This window comes from Aquarana catesbeiana, linkage group LG03, assembly GCF_042186555.1.
Source record: "Aquarana catesbeiana isolate 2022-GZ linkage group LG03, ASM4218655v1, whole genome shotgun sequence".
NCBI lineage: Eukaryota > Metazoa > Chordata > Amphibia > Anura > Ranidae > Aquarana > Aquarana catesbeiana.
The window spans coordinates 298,950,993-298,968,113 of NC_133326.1; the positions used below are offsets into that span (position 1 = coordinate 298,950,993).

Sequence of the window (17,121 nt, forward strand, 5' to 3'; positions counted from 1 at the left end):
TTTCGTTTGACAATTTTGCCTTTTGTTGCTGCTATTGTGTTCTATAAGGGGATTAAATCTAGCAAATTCCAGCAAGGCCATCATACTATATATAAAAAGGATTGTTCATAGAAGGCACATGATATTATTACCAGGAAAGCCTATATTTTTCATTTTATTATATTTACTAACTTGATTTGGGTGAAATCTTAGACTGAACTCACTGTCATGCTTTGATACATTATCTATGTCTGTTTGTTACACCTTAGGCATCATTAAACATTGTTCTCTACTCTTGTAGTGCTCTGGTGATGCTCCGCTTGAAAGGAAAAAAACAACATTGACTGAATCTGGTAGACTTTCATTTTGGAAAGCACAATACCTCCACTGTTCTGCATGACTTTCCCGTGATGGTATGACTTACTACAATCTCTGTTCCTCCTGTTCTCCTCCCAGGAGGATCTACATTAGAGATAGTACCTCATTATCATTGTCTGCTTCCAAAGGACCCTCCTGTCTCAAAGCACTCTTCCTACAACTTCTCCCTCAATAGCATCTTGTCAAAACATACCTGTTTATGTACAATTCTTGCTACCATAGTTCTTATCCCTTTGTAAAGTATCTAACAATTCAATAATCAGCTGTATTATTTGAGTTTCACATATTCTAAAGACCAGTTAGTTGATGCATTTAATTTTTTTTAAAACCATACAGGAGAAAACAAGGCCTGGGAAACTACAGAGAGTATATATGAATACAGAGACAATGGGGGAGATTTAATAAAACTGGTGCACACAGAATCTGGTGCAGTGCTGCATAATAACCAATCAGCTTCTAACTTTAACTTAAATGTAAAGGGTATATCCACACTAGGAACTAAAGTTAATTAACCAGCTGTGCACTATAACCCCGACACCAGGCACAGTTAATATATGTAAAAAGAGTGCAGCACTAAACAATAAAGTGCATTCATGCGAATTCAGGCAAATATCAAAATATACTAATGTGCAGATAATCTCTAATGCCGTGTACACACGGGTGGACTTTTCGACCGGACTGGTCCGACGGGACGAATCCGTCGGACAATCTGACCGTGTGTGGGCTTCATCAGACCTGCAGCTGACTTTTTCGGGTAAAAATCAGATGGACTTTAGATTTGAAACATGTTTCAAATCTTTCCAACGGACTCGAGTCCGGTCGAAAAATCCGCTCGTCTGTATGCTAGTCCAACGGACGAAAACAGACGCTAGGGCAGCTATTGGCTACTGGCTATCAACTTCTTTATTTTAGTCCGGTCGTATGTCATCACGTACGAATCCGTCGGACTTTGGTGTGATCGTGTGTAGGCAAGTCCGTTCATTTGAAAGTCCGTCGGAAGTCTGTCGGGCCTTTGATGCCGAAAAGTCCGCCCGTGTGTACACGGCATAAGTATATAAACAATAATAACTGTGAATAAAGTTTGAAGACACATATGCTAAATTACATCACTTGTGAACAGTGTTGCCAACCCACCAGATTGAAATTTACACAACACTGACACAACGTCCAAAATTTACTGGCACAGCCACTTTTTTACTGGCATTTCCAAAAATTACAAATTATGGTTTTAAGGGCAACTTTCAGTATTTAGGCTACAAACAAGTACAATATGCAATTAGCAATGTGATTTAAGGTAGATATTAAGGCAAAAAACATATTTCTTATTTTATTTTCGATATAGTATGTATATAGCTCAGGGGGGCAAGACAATAGAATGGGCGGAAAACATACATGCATTGACTCCCAGGGACACTGACAGCAGTGTGCAGCAGCACAGATGGTGACACCTCACTGACACGATAAATCTCCTCCTGAGTCACAGTGACAGTCTCTCTCCATGCCACCATAACAAAAATGGAGGCTTACCGGAAAGCCAGTGACCCCTCTTACTCAGAGAGGTCACACAGCACTTGGTTGGATCTCTGATCCACTGAGAAAGAAATCCAGACTTTCCTCTTCTATGGCCGTGGATGATATACTCTGGGAGGTTCACAGCAACTAAGGATGCAAGATGCAGTATAGGAAGCCTCAATATCAGAATGTTTAGGAAACAAAAGGACTCCACATAGTGTGATACTGTCTCAACATCCGGTTTATTAAGAAGTACACTTACATAAAATTCAAAGCTATGATCATGTCACAATCAACAGATCAAACAGATAAAATCCTTGTGAGTTTCAAGCAGCGATCGCACAAGTGTAGCAGCATTTGTACGTAGCTATCCGGATGTTAAGACAGTATCACACTAGGTGGAGTCCTTTTGTTTCCTAAACATTCTAATATCGAGGCTTCCTACACTGCATCTTGCATCCTGAGTTGCTGTGAACCACCTGGAGTATACCATCCATGGCCATAGGAGTGGAACGTCCGGATTTCTTTCTCAGTGGATCAGCGATCCAACCAAGCGCTGTGTGATCTCTCTGAATAAGAGGAGTCGCTGGCTTTCCGGTAAGCCTCCATTTTGTTATGGTGGTGGGTGTCACGCCGTCAGGTGTATGATTGTAATTTTCAAACACTCTCTTCTTCCATGAGACTTTATTTGATGGAATCCAGCTTTATATGAACTTTTTGTTTGCACAGTTGCACTTTATTCACATGTGATGAGTTTAGCATATGTGTCTTAAAACTTCATTCACAGTTATTATTGTTTATATAATGTTGATTATCTGCACATTAGTATATTTTGATATTTGTCTGTATTTGCACGAATGCACTTTATTGTTTAGTGCTGCACTCTTTTTACATATAACTTTAACTTGTTCAATTAAGCTTTGACAATAAAATCTAGAAGCTGATTGGTTACTATGCACAGCTGTACCAGATTCTTTGTGCACCCGTAAATTTCCCCCCAATGTGTTCAGGTTATATAGTCTTTCCAAACATGCATCTTGCGGAAAATAGCATTGAACTGGTACTCAGGATAAGCAGGGACATCTATGGTCTCTTTAAGCTTCAGTCAGTAGCTCTCAATACTCTCGTGAGCTTGAACCAGTTAAACTATGTCTTAGGTTAATATATTCTTCCCTGTGTTTTGTGAGTGCTGCCAATTTTTACATTTCCTTAGGTTTGCTAATTATGCACACCATAAGTTCCTCAGAGGTGGATTGGATCAATTTCAACAAACTGGGATGCTGTAGTTCTATTTATTAAGTGAATGAGCACAGTTTTCTCATAGTAATGTATTTGGAATGGGAGTTAGGTGGTAGATAAGAGCCACTGGGAAAGTTTTTAAGGACTGTATCTTTAAGTTTCTCAATTATATTGATTACTCTTTCCCAGAACCCATGCATCACCAGGCAGTCCAAAAAATGAAGTGTTGTAAAGACAGCCTTCTTGCAATGGCAAAATATAGGGACAGTGCTTGAAACAACCTATGAAGAATTAATGGGAAATGGGGACTTGTAATCCTCCAGTAAGGGTATTAAGTATAACATAGGCTGCTGCTAAAGAGTACCTGAGTGTCCTGGACTGTTCACACAACTCTTTGAAGGGTGACATAGGTTCTAGAACAATCAGACAAGGGATGCTACAAATATATCAGTTGTACTGATTACCAGAACTTCAATGTACCAACCATTGTTTGGATCTTTTGAATGGGTTTAACTCCCTTCTGTGTGCCAAATTTTTTTAGTCTAAATTTGTTGGATTTGTGGAGTGCAATAAAGGCTGCTTCATTAAGACCTGAGGAGAAGGTCAGGTTACCTAAAACTGGAGACATGTAAGTGTAGCATTGTTTCATGATTATCCACATCCTCGTTTCTACAATAGTCCAGTACCGTGGCTAGGTGCACAATGTTATAATATAGAACTGGGTCAGGTAATTTTATGCTTCCAACCACTTGGAATTCCATTAGGATATTAACTGTAATTCTGCTAGGTGGTGGCATAGGCTGGAGAGCTGTGGTATAGCATTGGAAAGTAGTGGTTTGTGAATCTGGGAATTTCTCCTATTTAGAAATGCATTTTTTTTAAAGAATGCAATTTTGCTTTGCATCCTCTAATGTCTCCCAGTATCCCTGATCACTTGACATTGAGGTTTACTCCTTTTACATTCCATAATGTTAACTTTATGTGTTTGTCTTCTTTTAATTTGTTTTGAGGTTATAGCATTGTGATCTGCCATCTTAGTCTACCGCAACGTAGGGAATGGGCTAAGGCAAAATGGGGGATGCAGAAGGGTAGGAATAATGGGGGACCAACTGGGTAGGCAAGGTAAGCTGGGTGAGAGAGGGAAAGAAGATGGAATGGAGAAGGCTTACAAGGGATAACAGGAAGTATGGGTATACTGCCCAGTTCTGGTCACCAGGTTTCTTATGATGTGATGGAACTGGAGAAAGCCAGAGAAGGACAACAAAGCTAACAAGGGGGCTACAGGACCTTATTTACAATGAACAACTACAAACATTAAACTTATTTTCCCTGGAGAAGAGACGCTTAAGAGGGGATATGATTGTGATGTACAAATATCTAAATAGTGATTCTAGCATAGGGATGAAACTATTCAGTCTCAGGTTGCTTAAGAGGACACATGGCCACTTAATAATGCTGGATGAGAAGCAGTTTAACCTTAAACTGCTTAAGGGTTTTTTACTGTCAGAGTGGTAAGGATGTGGAACTCCCTTCCACGGTTGGTGTTGTCTGCGGGAAGTGTTGATCATTTTGAAAAACTCTTAGATGGGCCTCTTAACGAATACTATATACAGGGATATGGGAAATGGTATTAACATAAACACACACACACACCAACCCACACAGGTTGAATTGGATGGACTGGTGTCTTTTTTCATCCTTGCCAACTATGTAAGAAAGGGGGTGAAACTCAATGCGGGGGCAGTACTCGATTGAGGGTTTAATTACCTACTTAAGATTGTTAATGCAATTTGCTCCCTATTCTCAGGGGAGGACAGGGACTTCTAAATAGAAAGTAGCGACAAGCGCCTAAGCAGATTTGCATGGGTGCGTGCTAGCATTTAAATGTGTAAATCAAATGTATATCAATGTGGACCTAAAACAGATGACCAAACACACTGCCCATTTAATGTGGGCTCTATATGAATATCCCATGTTGCCTGAAACGCAAAACAGTAAACATTTCAAACATTCCAAAGTTCAATTATTGGGTATGGATGGTGTCCGTTTCGTATCTCACAGTTCACCTATCCTCCTCTCTCCACCCTATCAGGAGCATCAACACCTACACCTCGCATTCAGCAGAAATACAAGTCAGGCATCACATATTATGGGCAACCATGCGAGTCATCCTGGTCTAAATTGTCATACATTGTTGGAGGAATATAAGGAATGTTAAGGGCCCATGGCTCTAGTGTCCAAGCTAGTTTGTAAGTAGACATTCAGTATTAGAATAAACAATAATAATGGTAACTACAAAGAGTTTGTGTAACATAGAGACAATTTATAAGTTAAAGCATCCCGAGAAATATAGTATGTGTCAACATCTGGGCTAGTCTGGGCTTTGGACGATGGGGACAAAGGGGCTCCATCAGGCCAGATAGCAGGGTCAGTCTAAACTTGAGGGTCACCATAAATGGGTCATTCAAAGGTATAGGTTGTAGTTACTCCACTGAAGCCCTAGAGCTATTGTTCCCTTCTGCATATCAAGAGGAGTTTGATTGCTTAACATCCTACTCAGCCATCACATTATGGTAAGCTTAGTCTGTTGGCAGGACCTGAGGGGATTTCTTGGTTCAACTCATAGAAGCATTAAATTTACCTGCCAGTTGTGGATGAAAGAAGCACAAAGTGTGTGTACATTCTCCGGTACAATGTCTATGGTCAGACGATCTTGGGCTTCATCAATGTCCCAAAAGCAGAATAGTTTTGGTAGTTGTGCGGGTGAGGATAGCTGGAAATGTCATCCATTTTACCAAGCTTGTAAGTGGAAACTGTGGCCCACGGGTATAGGACCCTTGACCTCTGCAACCTCTGATCAGTGTACTCTGATAGCAGTGGGTGCACTGCCAGAACACAGTTTCCTGGATAGGGGGGTGGGCTTCCTCTATCCACCTCGTTTGTGTGGATGGAAGGATCTTTTTTTTTTTTTTGTTCAGCCCACTGACTTAATTTAAAAAAAAAAAAAACAGTGAATGACCAGCTTCAGTCTGGGAGGACAGCCTTTAGCACTGGAATATTTGCCATTCTAACAGTAATGCCCCGTACACACGGTCGGATTTTCCGACGGAAAATGTGTGATAGGACCTTGTTGTCGGAAATTCTGACCGTGTGTAGGCTCCATCACACATTTTCCATCGGATTTTCCGACACGCAAAGTTTGAGAGCAGGATATAAAATTTTCCGACAACAAAATCCGTTGTCGGAAATTCCGATCATGTGTACACAAAACCGACGAACAAAGTGCCACGCATGCTCAGAATAAATAAAGAGATGAAAACTATTGGCCACTGCCCCGTTTATAGTCCCGACGTACGTGTTTTACGTCACCGCGTTTAGAACGATCGGATTTTCCGACAACTTTGTGTGGCCGTGTGTATGCAAGACAAGTTTGAGCCAACATCCGTCGGAAAAAATCCTAGGATTTTGTTGTCGGAATGTCCGATCAATGTCCGACCGTGTGTACAGGGCATTAATGTTATTATCTTTCCAGTATATTTATACTAGTTGTTTACCACTTAGATTAAATAAAATCATATAATGGTCACTGCTACCCAGACTTTCTTCTGTGTGAACATTTGTAAGAAGCTATACATTGTTTGAGATTAACATATCCATTAGCGCATTATTTCTAATTGGACCTTCTATAAACTGTACCATAAAATCAGTTTGGGCAGAAATTTAAAGATTACAAAGAGATGATTAGCTCTGCAAAATGTTCAAAATGTAAAATGTTAATTATTTCTAGTCTACTTATATCATTTTGAACAGTCTTGAAGTTTTAAAGTTTTTTGAAGAATCCCCACACATTTACTTCTGGAATTTAGTGATACATATTCTCTATACACTGTTTGTGTCAAACATTCACAGAGCCTGCTTTTTGAACTACAGGAGGCATACAGTGCAGGAAACACACCACATCATATCTACTTGCAGACAGAAAGGTACTGTTGGATATGTAGTCCTTATGCAGACCTCCAGGCTGCATGCTCGGATAAGGGTCTGGTATGGATTTTGGGTGGGACCCCACGCCAATTTTTTTTTACATTTTGGTGTGGAGTTCCCTTTAAAATCTATGCCAGACCCAAGGGGCCTGGTATGGATTTCGTGGGGGACACCACACCGTTTTTTTTCTTAATTCTGTCATAGGGTTCCCCTTAAGTACTTCAATACACTGTATTATATACTCTGCACTGCACTATATACCCTGCACTGTATTATATATACTACACTGACTGCACTATATATTCTCCACTGTATTATATATACTACACTGACTGCACTATATACTCTGAAATGTACTATATATACTACACTGACTGCACTATATACTCTGAACTGTACCATATATACTACACTGACTGCACTATATAGTCTGAACTGTATTATATATGTAGTGGTACCCCTGTAAGGGCTGCTAAGTGTTGTGGCCCACCTGTCACTCTGCCTAGCCCGGCATTCAATTCCTCAGTCACTCCAAGGCAATGAACAGTCCATTAGCTTTGTTTTTTTTGTCTTATCGAGGGGATTGAACTTGGATGGGGTATAGGAAGTATGGAATGCCCAGTGAATTTTAGAACAATCAATTGGGGCGACTTTTAGAACAAAGAATTGGAACAACTTTTATACACTCCATTATATACAGATCTCTCCTCCTCCAGCACCACTCTTACTGCAGACCATTACACCTCAGCTCCTCTAGCACTCTACTTGCTTGAGCTCCTAGGCACAGCTAGCACTGCATGGTTAATCCTGACCAGGGCCAAAACTTGGGGGGCAGGGGGGCACATGCCCAGGGTGATGCATCTAGGGGGGTGATGCCAGGGGTTCCGTCACCCCCACCCATACTGGGAAGTGCTGCTCTAAGGGTGTCACTACCGCCTGATCAAGTGTAATAGACAGGCAGCGCCCTCTGCATAGTTTGCCAAAAACAAGAGAATCAAATAGGAGGGAGACTGCACAGGAGCACTAGCGCTGAATCACTCTGCTCCTCCAGCCCACAAGCACTATAGAAAGGCATTCCAGAGTGACGCTTCAGCATGGGAGAGCCTTCGTCAAACTGGAAGGCATTTATTAGGACACGGAGAGGGGTTTGTGTGCAGAAGGCTCTGGAATAGGAAGTTGGGGTTGGTATGGCAAAGGATTGGGGGGCCTGGGGGAGTGCAGAGAAGGCAGTGGACTGGGGTGGCAGAGATGACCCTGGACAGGGGGGTGCAGAGGAGGCCCGGGGCTGGGAGTGTGCGCAGAGGAGGCCCTGGACTGGGGGGTGCAGTAGAGACCCTGGGCTGAGAGGGGGGTGCGGAGGAGGCCTTGGACTGGGGGGGTTCAGAGGAGGCCCTGGACTGGGGGGTGCAGTGGGGACCTTGGGCTGATGGGGGGTGCAGAGGAGCCACTGGGCTGGGGGGATGCAGAGGAGTCCCTGGACTGAGGGGGTGCAGAGAAGACCCTGGACTTGGGGGGTGCAGAGGAGGCCCTGGGATAGGGGGTGCGAAGGAGGCCCTGGGCTGGGGGGGTACAGAGGAGGCCCTGGACTGGGAGGGGGGGTGCAGAGGAGGCCCTGGACTGGGGGGTGCAGAGGAGGCTCTGGACTGTGCAGGGGCAGAGAAGGCCCTGGACTAGAAAAGGGTGGTGTGAAAAGACCCTGGATTAGGAGAGGAGGCCCTAGACTAGAAAAAGGTTGGTGTGGCAAAGACCCTGGATTAAGAGAGGAGGCCCTGGACTTTTAGGGGAGTTCACAGGAGGCCCTGTACTGGGAGGTGCAGAGGAAGGCCTGGACTAGCAGAGGAGTGCAGAGGAGTCCCTGGTCTAGGGGAGGAGAAGACAGGAAGCCCATGACTGGGGGGATGCAGAGGAGGCTCTGGACTGGGTGCTGCAGAAGAGGCCTTGGACTAGGGGGGTGTACATTGGAGGCCCTAGACTGGGGGTGTAGAGGAGACCCAGGACCTGGATTCAGAGGGCAGGGTGCAGAGGAGGCTCTGAACTTGGGGGGGGGGGGGGGGTGCTGTAGAAAAGGCCTTGGACTAGGAGGGGAGTGCAGAGAAAGCCCTGGACTGGGGGGGGGGGGGTGCAAAAGAAGCCCTTGACTAGGGAATGGTGGTTGGTGTGGCAAAGGCCCCTGGATGGGGGGGGGGGGTACAAGGGAGATACTGAACTAGGTGAGGGGGTGCCTGGAGGCTACAGATTAGGAGAGGGGGTGTCTGGAGGCCCTGGACTAGGACAGCAGGTGTCTGGAGGCCCTGGACTATGAGAGGGGAAAGGTGGAACCCCTCTGGCTTAGGAAAGAGGGTGCCTGAAGGACCTGCTAGCTTCAAGGAGAAAGAGCCTGGATCTAAAGCCTGGGTTGAGGAAGAGCCTGCCTGGACCCTGGAGGGTGAGTTCACAACATGAATGGGGACATACATTTTGGAAATTTTTTTAATTGTTGCAAGTAATGCCAAACAGGAGCAGAGAGACAGGTTGTGTGATAGATTTATTGCAGTGCAGTATGTTTTGCACTTCTGTGAACAGTTTTCAGCTGACAGTGGGCTGTTGGCTGATGTCACAGAGCCAATTCAGGCTAGGGAAATATAACAACCTTGTGGTCAGGATCCGCTCACATGCCTGGCCCGGCACCCAGGTCAGCCTGATCCAGCCACTCCCACCCCTTCCGTAGCTCAGTGTTTCAGTGTTAGGGGGGGTTGGGCACTGAGTGATTGGTGGTGTTTGATTACTCGGTTCTCAGTCTAGGAGCTGACGGGGGGACAGATGCAGCATCCACCTACTGTACATAAGTATGATTTAAAAAAAAAATCCCATACCTGACATCTCCTCTTTCATGCTATCTGGCCCACATTACAATAAGGCCTCATTCACATGGAGCACATGCGTCCATGCCCAGTGTGATGGCCATGTACCGCGTGGGGATACTTATCCCCGTGCATCCCTGTTCAGGTAGTCCAGTTAAAGTCAATTGGGATGCAGCAGCTGCATGGACATAGTCAAATGTCAAAATTTGATATGCAGACAGGAAGGGATGCATGTATCCCAAACGCACAGTGTCTGCATTCAGATCTGTGCACCCACTTCTATAGGTGAAGCTCTCTGGTGGATGCAGATGCAGCAAAAAGTATCTCAGCATACAGGCCCTTTCTCAGCGCCTATCTGAATGAGTCCTTAGGGGAACTTATCAAAACTACAGCAGACAGAATCTGGAGCAGCTGTGCATGGCAACCAATCAGCTCATAGCCTTCATTTTCGAAGCTGGACAAGCTGAAGATAGAAGCTGATTGGTTGCCATGTGCAGCTGTTCAAGATTCTGACTGCACCAGTTTTGATAAATTCCCCTCACTGTGTTTTACATTCTATGGAAGAAGGTAAAAAACATTCTGTGTGCAGCAGTCCCCCCAGCTCCACTTAATACTTATCCGAGTCCCTTCTCGATCCAACGATGTCCACGAGAGCCTTGGCTTTCTGGGGACTCTCCCTCCTGATTGGCTTTTGGCAGCAGCAGGAGCCATTGGCTTCCGCTGCTGTCAATCACAGCCAGTGAGCCAATCAGGAGACAGACGGTAGTGCGCCTACTTTGATGCCCCTATAGCAAGCTGCTTGCTGTGGGGGCACCCAGAAGGACGGAGGTGCCAGGGGCGCCGACGAGGGGCCAAGAAGAGGAGGATCCAGGCTGCAAAACCATTACACAGAGCAGGTAAGTATGACATGTTTCTTATTAAAAAACAAAAAGGACTTTAATATCAGTTTAAGGTTAGCTGTGTGTAGTAAAGGATATGCAATAGAACAGTTTTTTTTTTTAATTAAAATTAGTGTACTGAGGTTTGTACTGTCTGTTACATACTGGCATGTGGCACAATCATTAAAGCATATGGCCATTTAAGTCCCTCCTACTGTTGATGCAATCTGACCACACCCACAGTTTTGGCGCAGCACCGCTATATTGCCACATACCATTTTTCTTGGGGGGGTGCAAAAAATTTACCAGCCCCGGGTGCAAGATATGCTAGCTACGCCACTGGGCCTGACACTGGCTCAGCCAGGCCTTAGCAACTGCCTTTTGCAGGCAGGGACCGCAGGCCCCTTTTTAGTGTAGTAATGAACTGTATTATATGTACTATACGGACTGCAATATATACTCTGAACTGTATTATATATACTATGCGGACTTCATTATATACTCTGAACTGTATTATATATGCAATCTTGCAGTGCATTATGGTGTGCTCCACGGTGGGGGGGGGGGGCGACTACGAACAAACAAACACCCAATGTTTGAGTCAAACTTACGTTTGACTCGAACATTGGGGCCATCCTTAGCTGTGACTATAGAGCTTTAAAAAGTAGCACTGTTAGAGACAAGAGGGGGCATAAACGAGGTTAGTGACATTTGAAAAACAAGGAATTTTTGTAAATTGATAAAATAAGTCTAGAAAAATTGGAATTGCAGGTAGCAGAAATAGAAAGAGGGGGATACCTCCTAAAGTTACTTTCCTGTCTTGCCTTTGTCAGGAGATCCTTATTTATCTATGTTTATGGAGTTAGCAGAAGGAGATTTGAGAAGTTTTTTTGTCACTGGAGGAGAGGAAAGCTTTTAGTGAATGGATGATATTGTGTGATCTAATGCCGAAGTGGGATGATTGTTTTGATGCAAAAACAAATATAAATATGATCAGGAAGTGTAAAGTTTGGTAGGGGACACTAGGAATTATGAAAGATTGTCTACTAACCCCTTTCCTAGAATGGTTGAATTACCTAATGTGATGTTGGAATAGGCTTATTTGGAAGTAGTTCTTTTGGTAAGAGAATGAAAAGATCTGTGGGTAAAAAAATATATATAGAACAGAGCTTGGCTACATTAAAGTTTTACATTACATTACTACATTAAAGTTTTTTGGTTGGGCTGTAGCCAGCTGAGCTGAAATCTAGTTTTCCAGAGTTCTGCAGGTTCTGTATAAACCTCATAGGCTGATTGCTCCTGCCTGTTGGCACTTAAGAGTTTCAGCAAATAGTGTGTGTGTGTGTGTGTGTGTGTGTAACCTCTGGAGTTATGAATATTTATCCATCCAACCAATCCCTGAGGGACTAGCTCAGAAGGTATGGTTTGGAAGAGGATAAATATTTGGGGGGGATTTGAGGCTTGTGTTTGAGAAACTGCTCTTTGCAGTGGGCCCTAGCATGTGATATGGGGTGGAGGCCTAAGAAAGAGAGATATGTTGTAGCTGGGCTGAGAAGAGATCTTTCACTGAAGAGTGTTGCAAATTTGCTGGGCAAAAGCTCCTGCTAAGACATTATGAGAAGGGTCCACAGGTTGCTTACTACTCCAGTTATTGTGGTACTTTTTGATATAGGGACAGGAGCCATGTGGTGCCATATTTGGACTCTGACTGCTCCTACAGTCATTGGATCTTTGGCCAACTCTAATTACCTGTCCTACAGCAACACTGCTGCTACAAGGTCCATTGTTGAGATTTTCAGGAAGCTGTCCTCTGTGTTTTTTGTGCCTTGGGTATCCTGTACCCCAAGCCCTCCTCCCTGAATTTTGTCTGTGTTCAGCAATAAAAAAGTGTTGCAGAAACTACAGGAGATGGAAACCGAGGATGATTTTATCCTGGTATGACTGAATTTTGAGTCCTTGTACACATCCATCCCACATAGGATGGGTGTGGAGGCATGTAGGTGCATGTTAGAAAGAGGGTATAAGGATTTGGAAAAACATATCTTGTTAGTTAGTATGCGCAATTTTTTTTATAGCAAATATTATCACCAAAAGCAAGGTATGGCATTGGGGCTTAGGCACCTGGATATGTTTGGTAACACATGTCAGCCTATGGGTGAGGTATGAGGATGGTGCACTGGTTGCATGGTGAGGGGGAGGTCCACTCCCAATTCCATCATTTATTTGCTCTGTTGTGCTGGAAGCATGCTCAATCACACACCCCCATCACTATGACCAGCATGCTATTGACAGCTCCCAATCACATGATTTGATCACTGTGACAGCCAATCATGGTGATCACATGATCTGTAAGATCATGTACCACCTCGGGCATTATAATCTCTTAAATGGCCAGTGGGAAGGAGTTAAATATTTTGGTTTGTGTTCTTTTAATTATTATGTGATATTAACGAAAACACAAGTTTGCTTATTAACCATAAACCTGTAAATGGATATACAATCATTGTTTATCTGTTTATTTTTACATAGGCTTCCTGCTGTGTCTAAAGGAACCACCATCCATGGCAGGTTACCATTTACTGTAAATCCCCTTAATGTTTCCTTCATTATGCATTCTGAGTAACAATAAAGACTTGGGTTGCTCAGAGTAATCAGGAGTACACATGAGACCACAATAATGTTGAGCAGGATATACCTTTTATGCAACAGTGAACCAGAATGTTGACATTTGTATTTGTTCTGTACATTAAAAGGAAAATACTTTGCAAGAAAGGCTGTTTTTGCATAAAATTTGATATTTTTCAAAACATAATTCACAGTAAAAAAGACTGTGATAGCATGGTAAATGCACAGTAACATACGGCACTTTGTGTGTTGCAGTGCTCTGGATTTAAAATGCCACACCAGCACACAAGAACAGTGGGTTAAAAAGATACTGTGTATGTATATGCACTGTGTGTGTGTGTGTGTGTGTATATATATATATATATATATATATATATATATATATATATATATATATATATATATATATATATTGGACATAGAAAGTCCACACACCCCTGTTAAAATGTCAGGTTTCTGTGATGTAGAAAAATGAGACAAAGATAAATCAATTCATAACTTTTTCCACCTTTAATGTGATCTATAAACTGTACAACTCAATTGAAAAACAAACTGAAATCTTTTATAAGGAGGGAAGTAAAAATAAAAAACTAAAATAATGTGGTTGCATAAGTGTGCACACCCTCTTATAACTAGGGATGTAGCTGTATTCAGAATTAAGCAATCACATTCAAACTCATGTTAAATAGGAGTCAGTACACACCTGCCATCATTCAAAGTACCTCTGATTAACCATAAATAAAGTTCAGCTGTTCCCGTAGGTTTTTCCTGACATTTTCTTAGTCGCATCCTACAGCAAAAGCTGTGGCCTGCAGAGAGCTTCCAAAGCATCAGAGGAATCTCATTGTTAGAAGGTACCAGTCAGGAGAAGGGTACAAAAGAATCTCAAAGGCATTAGATATACCATGGAACACAGTGAAGACAGTTATCATCGAGTGGAGAAAATATGGCACAACAGAGACACTTTACCAAGAACTGGACGCCCCTCCAAAATTGATAAAAAGACGAGAAGAAAACTGGTCAGTGAGGCTGCCAAGAGGCCTACAGCAACATTAAAGGAGCTGCAGGAATATCTGACAAATACTGGCTGTGTGGTACATGTGACATCAATCTCTGTATCCTTCATATGTTTTGGCTATGGGGTAGAATTGCAAGATGGAAGCCTTTTCTTACGAAGAAAAACATCCAAGCCCGGATAAATCTTGCAAAAACACATCTGAAGTCTCCCAAAAGCATGTGGGAAAATGTTTTATGGTCTGATGAAATCAAGGTTGAATTTTTTGCCCATAATTCCGGTTTGGCACAAAAACAACACTTCACATCACCAAAAGAACACCATACCCACCATGAAGCATGGTGGTGGCAGCATTATGCTCTAGGGCTGTTTTTCTTCAGCTGGAACAGGGGCCTTAGTCTAGGTAGAGGGAATTTATGAACAGTTCCAAATACCAGTCAATATTGGCAGAAAATCTTCAGGCTTCTGCTAGAAAGCTGAACACGAAGAGGAACTTCATCTTTCAGAATGGCAACAACCCAAAGCATACATCCAAATCAACAAAGGAATGACTTCACCAAAAGAAGATTAAAGTTTTGGAATGGCCTAGCCAGAGCTCAGACCTGAATCCAATTGAAAATCTGTGGGGTGATCTAAAGAGGGTTGTGCACAGGGGATGCCCTCGCAATATGACAGATTTGGAGTGTTTTTGCAAAGAAGATTGGGCAAATATTGCCAAGTCAAGTTGTGCCATGCTGATAGACTCATACCCAAAAAGACTGAGTGCTGTAATAAAATCAAAAGATGCTTCAACAAAGTATTAGTTTAAGCGTGTGCACACTTATGCAACCATATTATTTTATTTTTTTACTTCCCTCCACCTAAAAGATTTCAGTTTGTTTTTCAATTGAGTTGTACAGTTTATAGGTCACATTAAAGGTGGAGAACATTCTGAAATGATTTATCTTTGTCTCATTTTTTTACATCACAGAAACCTGTCATTTTAACAGGGGTGTGTAGACTTTTTATATCCACTGTGTGTGTATATATATATATATATATCAGTCACTGGGTGAGGTGCACTGAACGGTCTTTTAGGAGGTGTTGTGCAAGCAATCTAGTCGTTCCCAGGGACTAAAATATAAAAAAAATCAGAAGAGGATTGCTGCACAAACCGTGAAAATTTATTGGTAAAAAGTTACATCATATCAGGTATTGTCAGGTAGATATATATATATATATATTCAGACCCCCTTAAATATTTCACTCTGTTATATTGCAGCCATTTGCTAAAATCATTTAAGTTCATTTTTTTTCCTCATTAATGTACACACAGCACCGCATATTGACAGAAAAACACAGAATTGTTGACATTTTTGCAGATTTATTAAAAAAGAAAAACTGAAATATCACATGGTCCTAAGTATTCAGACCCTTTGCTGTGACACTCATATATTTAACTCAGGTGCTGTCCATTTCCTCTGATCATCCTTGAGATGGTTCTACACCTTCATTTGAGTCCAGCTGTGTTTGATTATACTGATTGGACTTGATTAGGAAAGCCACACACCTCTCTATATAAGACCTTACAGCTCACAGTGCATGTCAGAGCAAATGAGAATCATGAGATCAAAGGAACTGCCTGAAGAGCTCAGAGACAGAATTGTGGCAAGGCACAGATCTGGCTAAGGTTACAAAAAAATGTCTGCTGCACTTAAAGTGGAGTTCCACCCACTTTTACAACTCTTCAGCATCCCTCACTAAACTGTGCACTGCAAACGAATTGGATATTTTTAATTTTTTTTTCTCAGCACTTACTGTATATCTGCTGTATTCATTTTTCACTTCCTCCTCCCTAGCCGTGGCTCATCGCATCATTTCCTGTTTGCAATGTCTTCTGGGAAGGGGCGGCAACTTCCTCTGACACTGCCGTTGCTATGGAAACCTGACCTGAAACCTATTACACTGCTTGTGCTGCACTGAGCATGTGCGAGATCTGCAAGGATGAGATCCAGGAAGAAATACAGTCTGGCTTCAGCTGCCCACACTTAAGATGGCCACAGCCTGCTGTAAGTTTATAAAATAACAAACTATTGCTATAAACAAACAAAACAGACCTTAGTTTACAGACTAACTTTACTAGAATACATTAAGCTTGGGTATTATATGGGTATTTTTATTTAAAAAGTATAATTTTGGCCGGAACACCACTTTAAGGTTCCTAAGAGCACAGTGGCCTCCATAATCCTTAAATGGAAGACGTTTGGGACGACCAGAACCCTTCCTAGAGCTGGCCATCCAGCCGAACTGAGCTATCGGGGGAGAAGAGCCTTGGTGAGAGAGGTAAAGAAGAACCCAAAGATCGCTGTGGCTGAGCTCCAGAGATGCAGTCGGGAGATGGGAGAAAGTTGTAGAAAGTCAACCATCACTGCAGCCCTTCACCAGTCGGGGCTTTATGGCAGAGTTGCCTGACGGAAGCCTCTCCTCAGTGCAAGACACATGAAAGCCCGCATGGAATTTGCTAAAATACACCTGAAGGACTCCAAGATGGTGAGAAATAAGATTCTTTGGTCTGATGAGACCAAGATAGAACTTTTTGGCCTTGATTCTAAGCGGTATGTGTGGAGAAAACCAGGCACTGCTCATCACCTGCCCAATACAGTCCCAACAGTGAAGCATGGTGGTGGCAGCA

The 17,121-nt window shown here is 42.8% G+C and overlaps 1 protein-coding gene across 18 annotated transcripts in view; it reads left to right on the forward strand.

Annotated features, from left to right (window-relative positions):
- The window catches only part of PPFIA2 (PTPRF interacting protein alpha 2), a 544,100-nt gene that overhangs the window by 216,272 nt on the left and 310,707 nt on the right, over positions 1-17,121 (forward strand). The window contains exon 2 of one of the 18 annotated variants that reach the window (XM_073620238.1): positions 281-392. The exons of the other annotated variants lie outside the window; for them this stretch is intronic. Coding sequence (XP_073476339.1) covers positions 390-392 — 3 coding nt within the window. The 5' untranslated portion in view covers positions 281-389. The remainder of the gene's footprint in view (positions 1-280; positions 393-17,121) is intronic. 18 annotated transcript variants of the gene reach the window in all.